The sequence below is a fragment of the Cryptomeria japonica genome, chromosome 3 (genome assembly GCF_030272615.1).
Source record: "Cryptomeria japonica chromosome 3, Sugi_1.0, whole genome shotgun sequence".
NCBI lineage: Eukaryota > Viridiplantae > Streptophyta > Pinopsida > Cupressales > Cupressaceae > Cryptomeria > Cryptomeria japonica.
In genome coordinates this window covers 163,258,322-163,264,805 of record NC_081407.1, presented here as the reverse complement: position 1 = coordinate 163,264,805, position 6,484 = coordinate 163,258,322, and the positions used below count along the sequence as shown (strand labels likewise).

Below are 6,484 nucleotides of genomic sequence, written 5' to 3'. Positions count from 1 at the left end.
AAAAAGAAGGAAACCAAGCCGGTATGGGTTGAGAAAGAAAAGGAAAAGACATAATCAAGTCTCATAGTGCAGACTACCTTGCATGTTGAAAGGAAAAATCTATGGGTTGTAGATAGCGGTTGCTCCAACCACATGACTGGTGACAAAAATAAATTCATCAAACTTAAAGACTGGAATGGTGGTTCAGTAAGGTTTGGAGACAACTCATCCATCAAAATAAAGGGAAAAGGCACTCTAAGTATTGATGGAAAATTAAAGGCACGTGATGTATATTATGTGGATGGCCTAAAGCACAATTTGCTGAGTGTGAGTCAAATGTGTGACAAAGGTTACAAATTCACCTTTGACTCAACCAATTTCCAGATAAAGAAAGATAGTATTGGTCAAGTTGTGGCAGAAGGAAAGAGAATGGATGGCAATGTTTATAATCTGAAGGAATGCTATGAGTCCCAATGCATGTTAGGACAGGTTGATGAAAGTTGGCTATGGCACCAAAGATTAGGCCACATAAACTTTGATAACCTAGTTGCGGTAAGCAGAAAGGGGTGTGTGAGGAATATTTCACCCATCATCAAATTGGTAAGCACATTTTTTGATGAATGTGTGAAAGGTAAGCAAACTAAAGCGAGCTTCAGGACAAAAGAGAACAATACCTCAAGACCACTTGAAATTGTGCATACAGATCTGTGTGGTTCAACTAGGACAAGAGCACTTGTAGGTGAAAGATACTTTGTGCTCTTTATTGATGATTACTCAAGAATGACATGGGTCACCTTCCTGTAGGTCCTACATGAGAATCAAGATCTTCATATTCACCCATATTATTTGGTCTAGAAATAAGGAACTATTCTTTGGTTGTACTCACTATATAATTATTGCTACTATCTTAATTCTAAAGAGTGCACATTATCACTAGATTTCATTCTAAAAAATTACTTTGTATGAAGACCATAACATATTCGATGAATCAATTTAAAGAGTGTTTGAATTCCAAACAGGAGTCATTCCATTGCAATAGTAATGTGCAACTTATGTTGTCCCAAATGTGTATCTATATCCTTTATTGTTTGTTACTCTTAAATTTGGCTATATACTAGGTTCTCCTTTCTAAATCAGAAATAAAACATACATCCAAAAAGGCTTGATGGCAAGCTAAAGGTGAGAAAGGAGGAGAGGCAAGAAACATTCATACCCATAAGGTTTGCAGTACTTGGAGAAGGCAATTTGGTTTTGTTTAAATAGACTTTGTAGAGATTTTACTCATGAGACACTATCAAAAGTCAAACTATTAAAGAATAAAAGAAACTATCAATAAGGCATTTTTGGGCTATATAAGGTATGTTCTTCCTTCCAACAACATCCATACCCTAAGTTGGAGTTGTTATCATAAGATTTTTTTAACCATTTTCTCTTAATACTAACCATGAAACCAGCAACTATAATCAGAAAATTGACTAAAATCATAAGAATAACCTGAGGGATTAAAGGTGTCCAAATGCCCTAGAATCTAAACTAGTGATATAGTCTACCCTAGCCATCACCCTTCACACTTTCATTCTCTAAAACTTGTTCCAAGGTTCCACTACTCAATTGTACACCTCCCTTCTCTCTTTTCTCCCAATTTGTATGCTCTCAATAAATCCCCACATTGCAGATTTAGAAGAGGATGTGGTATGGTCTTCCTAAAAATTTAGTTATGTTTTAATGACTTAACCCTACTCCTTAGATTAAGTGGTCAGATTTGTTAGGAGCTAACCCTGTATCTTCACCCTATAAGCAAAACAAGCAACAATGTGATAGATAGAGCATCTAACCTCAATGTTACACATAGATTGGATACTCTCATGCACATTCAAACTATGGGTAAGGGATTGGTTAACAACACTCAACATTCTCAATACAAGGTAAGACAACTCTATGCTTGAGTGAAAGTTACAAGAAAAGTCTTAACATTGGAACTAACATTCCCATTTATCTATCTCTTATCACTTGGACCATAGAATTCTCTTCACCTTCTAATCCAAGTACTTGCAACCAACCAAAATTCTCACACAAATCCACCAAACAATTCATCAATATAAATAACTCAAAAGTATATTCAATATATTAAATTTACAAATAACATAATAATAATAATGATAACATTCATTAATACTAATATTAAAATTGACGCAATCATCTCACACATGCAAATAGATTCATTTAACATAATAGGATCATGAATTCCACCAGTAGAATCCAAATTAACATGTGACTAGGGATCACACAAGAAAATTATCGAGATTCCTATAAAGAGATATGACACTTTTCTAAAACACTCTAGATGATATCTCTTTAAGAAGATCAAACACACTAGGGGAGAGGACCCTGTAGTTGTGCACCCTAACTTCCCGCTTCTCAAAATCCTACCTGGAAATTTCAAATCACTCCCATTTTTTTATAGCAACTTACTTGGCAAGTCCTCTGCTTATAACTAAGGCTTCATGGCCACATCATCAAATATGATGCCACATCACCATTTTTTTTGCCAAGGTGTCCAAAACAACCCAAAAAAAAGTGAGACCAATAGGTGTGCAAAAAGGCCCCAATACTTGTGCAGCTGATGTGGCATCACATGATTGGTTATTTTTTACAACAAATGGTATATTTCATTCAATTATTGGCACTCATCATAGCAATAACAACTTTAAAGTCACGATTATTGGTTCAATGTTGTATAAAAATTAGGCATTAAATCAGCAAGTATGGGGATATTAAATCAACAACTTCTATCACAAGAATTGGAAATCCTTTCCTCTATATCTTAAAAAGGATATATCAACATGTTATTCTAAATTGCTCAATAATGTTGTATTTCTTATGTGCCTTGTACGTAAGCTTAGGTGTGAAAGATTAAATGTATTAGATTGCAAGAATAGCTGATGGAGAGGGCCGCGGGTATTCTGGCTTCAAAACGGACCTTTAGTACAGTGTGATAGCGACATGTTAGTCAATCGCAGCCATTTATTGCAAAATTAACGATGTAAAACGCGTGACTAACATGAGTTTTAGTCAATCCGTACTGCCATTTTGAAACCAAAATAGACACATCCAAAAGAAAGATTAATGTGCCTGTCAATTCATTAACCAGCAATTGACCAACGTAGACTTTGGTATACAGGTGGACAGTGAAAACAACACTACTGGCCATTGCTCATGGCTTCATTGAGTTTTAAACATAAAAGTTTTGTGTACCACACAAAACGAGTTGACATCCTCAACTACTTTGTAGAAAAATTGAACAAAGTCCAAACATATAATTGTACACTACAGGGCACAGATGTGATATCAATCAAGCTGGATGCTAGACAATTTTGTCCCTATATGTTAATATATGATTCTCTAGATCTATCCAGAATGCAATATGAAATACAAGAGAGCCTAGAAATATGGGCTAGGTGTTGATCCCATATTATGACTTGGGAGAAGAGTAAAAATAATGGCTTGTGATTCAAAAAGCTTTCACTTTGTGTTGGTCCATGGAGCCTGCTTTGGAGGGTGGTGTTGGTACAAAGTTGCAGACCTCCTTATGAAAGATGGTCATACTGTCTCTGCTCTTGACATGGCCAGCCAAGGCATTGACCCAACTGATGCAGATCATATTTCTACAATAGAGGAGTACAATAAGCCTCTCACAAACTTCTTTACTGCTCTTCCTTCCCATCATAAGGTGTGCATTTTTTATACAGCTGAGCTATAAAACAAAAAGCATGGCAATAGTCTAAAATCTGACATGACAATATTTATACAGGTGATACTGGTTGGGCATAGCGCTGGTGGCGTCAATGTGACTTATACCATGGAGCGCTTCCCACATAAAATCGATGTTGCTGTTTTTGTTACTGCAGTGATGGCCCTCAGCGGATCGACTGCCTCTGACAGTTTGAAAGAGGTTTATTTCTAGTATTCCGTTTTTAATCTTGCAATCTTTTGGTGAATGTTTTGTTTATTTGGTTGGATGCGTTTTTCTAATCTTAGTTATAAATTGAAAGAGGGGGTTTTCAAAGGATTTTGAAAACCTGAACATCAAGAAAGAGCAAATATAACATGTGGTTAGAACCCACAAAGAAATAAGTTTTAAATTCAGAAAGACCTTCAAAAACAAACAACAAATTCTAAGCAAAAGGATAGTCATTATAACAATGATGTAGGGTTGAATCAGAACCTCTCCAAAGGACGCTAAAGTGGAATCAACTTGAACCATCTTGCGCTTTTTCAAAGAAGATCTAGGCTCAATCAAAGGATAATTCCTAATCTCTGCATCTGTTTTCCAAAGTGGAATCAGCTTGACCCTTATGAAGAACCATCTAGCCCTTCTTCAAAGAAGATTGAGGCTCAACCAAAGGATAATTCCTAGTCCTTAAAGAAGATCCATGGTGCTCCCAATGGAACCCACACATTCCCCATGAGACCCAACAACTATAGTACCAAATTTTTTCCCTTCATTCATCATAACAGAGTACTTCTTAAACTCTGAAATTCTCTCAGCATTCTGAATCTCCTTCTTATGATTAGGAGATGGAATGGTACTTCTTGCCTGAATATGATGCAGAAATTTAAAACACAGTTGGCAGCACCTTATCAATATTAATTGGTACCTAAATAAATAGTTTTTATATTTCTAATTGTTTTTCTGCATCTATAGATTTGTTCTAAGGCAATTAAAAAAAAATTGAATAATATATAAACTTATTTTAATTTCAATTTCAGTTTTTATATTTATAATTGTTTTTCTGCATCTATAGGTTTCATCTGGAGTTGGAAACTTGGGAGACACCACATTTTTCTTTGCGAATGGAGAAGAAAATAAACCCACATCCTTTAAGTTTGGCAAACAGTTTACACAAGAAATTTTTATGCAGAACACACCCTCCTCGGTAAACTATTGAAATCAACAACTCCTAGGCTTAATTGTATTGAATTGGATCATTGCTTGTTTAACTGGTTGATATAATGGAATTCATGCAGGATATTTGTTTGACCGATTCTCTGCTCAAAAGATTTCCTCTAAGGGAAGAAGTCATTTCCTATTCGAATGAAAACTATGGACGAGTTCCCCGAGCATACGTTGTGGCCAAAGATGATAAAATTTTATTGGAGGAATTCCAGAGAAAAATGATCGCAGAGAATCCTCCACAAATGGTATACGAGATGGAAGGATCTGATCATTCTCCATTCTTCTCCAAGCCTGATCAACTTGCTCACATACTCCTACAAATTGCCAGTAGATGCCTATGTGACTAACGTTGTGCCTTGTTTTCTTTTCATATTTCTTTACATGTATTTATATGATACTTCAAAAATCCTGTTAAGAATAGCCTTACTAAATAATAACCTTATTATATATTCATACTTAAAGTATGTTCTCATTAGGAAAGGCCAAGTTTAAATAGCATATTTGGATCATCTATTAATGTGATTTCATATGAGTCATCTAGACAAGACAACCTTTAGAACGTATTGTTCAAGCAAAAGTATTTGTAACAAGTAATTTTATAAATTCTTTGTGATAACCTAGATCGCTCTTAAAACATATAAGTGTAAGGAAAATGTTTATGTAATACTCTTCTTAAGTTGTTTAGGTTAATTAAAAGAAATTTTACTTGCTCATAATAAATGTTATAATCAAATAAGAGGATAGGGTATTTACTCTAAAATTAATAATAGCATAAGATTATTTATACCATGTAAGATTTAATTATTATAATATAGGAATTGATTGTCTTTGAATTAATGAATCTAGTAAAACAGTACAATCTTTAAAGTATGTACACTTCAATTCTACAATCCTCACTTTCAATTAGAATACATGGGGATTCAATCTAATGTGTGATATTAAATTGTAAGCATGATGGTAAGTGGTCTCTTCGTTTTTAGATTTATTTCTAAGGAAGATCTCCTTTTAGTCCTCACCACTGGCCCATGGATCTGTCTAAAGTACAATCTATCTCTTTGTAGATGGAAGGTAGGTTTTGACCTTACTATGGACCTGAACAAAATAGTCCCTATTGGTTTAGGTTATTGGGCATCTCACTTGACTTTTGGGATGAAAAGATTTTCACATAAATTGGCAACTCCCTTGAACACTTTACCTCTGTTGACAACATCACAAAGACTAAATCCAAGTTTGTGTTTTCTTGTTTTTGTGTTAATATTGATATCTACAAAACCATTCTGAATCAAATATTCTTGATTCCCAATTCGGACTCAAGTGGAGTCAACCTAACATGTATGAAAATACTACTATTTTCTATCAAAAAATTTCAAAAGTTGTTTATGTTATCACTAATTATAAATCCCCCTTGAAGCAAACTCGAAAATTGAAAGAAAACATGATAATTTAGGATAGTGGGTTAGTTGAATACTCATTTAAAGAATATATTGTAAATATCATCAGTTCACAGGTTTGAAACTTAGCAACTCTATGGTGATGAGAAATTTCTCT

General features: G+C 34.5%; 1 protein-coding gene across 1 annotated transcript; it reads left to right on the top strand.

Annotated features, from left to right (window-relative positions):
• Positions 1-3,320: 3,320 nt before the first annotated feature.
• LOC131031016 (putative methylesterase 12, chloroplastic) lies at positions 3,321-5,566 on the top strand. Its single transcript, XM_057962018.2, has 4 exons — positions 3,321-3,709; positions 3,791-3,931; positions 4,785-4,916; positions 5,008-5,566. Exons 1-4 carry the CDS (start codon positions 3,479-3,481, stop codon positions 5,281-5,283), a joined length of 780 nt encoding a protein of 259 aa, XP_057818001.1. The 5' UTR covers positions 3,321-3,478; the 3' UTR covers positions 5,284-5,566.
• The last annotated feature ends 918 nt before the right edge of the window (positions 5,567-6,484 follow it).

What these genes read in the sequence shown, in the direction of transcription:
- LOC131031016 (XM_057962018.2), top strand. Translation starts at nt 3,479, where the DNA reads ATGGCTTGTGATTCAAAAAGCTTTCACTTTGTGTTGGTCCATGGAGCC. An exon ending in CCTCTGACAGTTTGAAAGAG is followed by an intron (nt 3,932 to 4,784) that starts GTTTATTTCTAG and finishes CTGCATCTATAG; the next exon opens with GTTTCATCTGGAGTTGGAAA. An exon ending in TGCAGAACACACCCTCCTCG is followed by an intron (nt 4,917 to 5,007) that starts GTAAACTATTGA and finishes GAATTCATGCAG; the next exon opens with GATATTTGTTTGACCGATTC.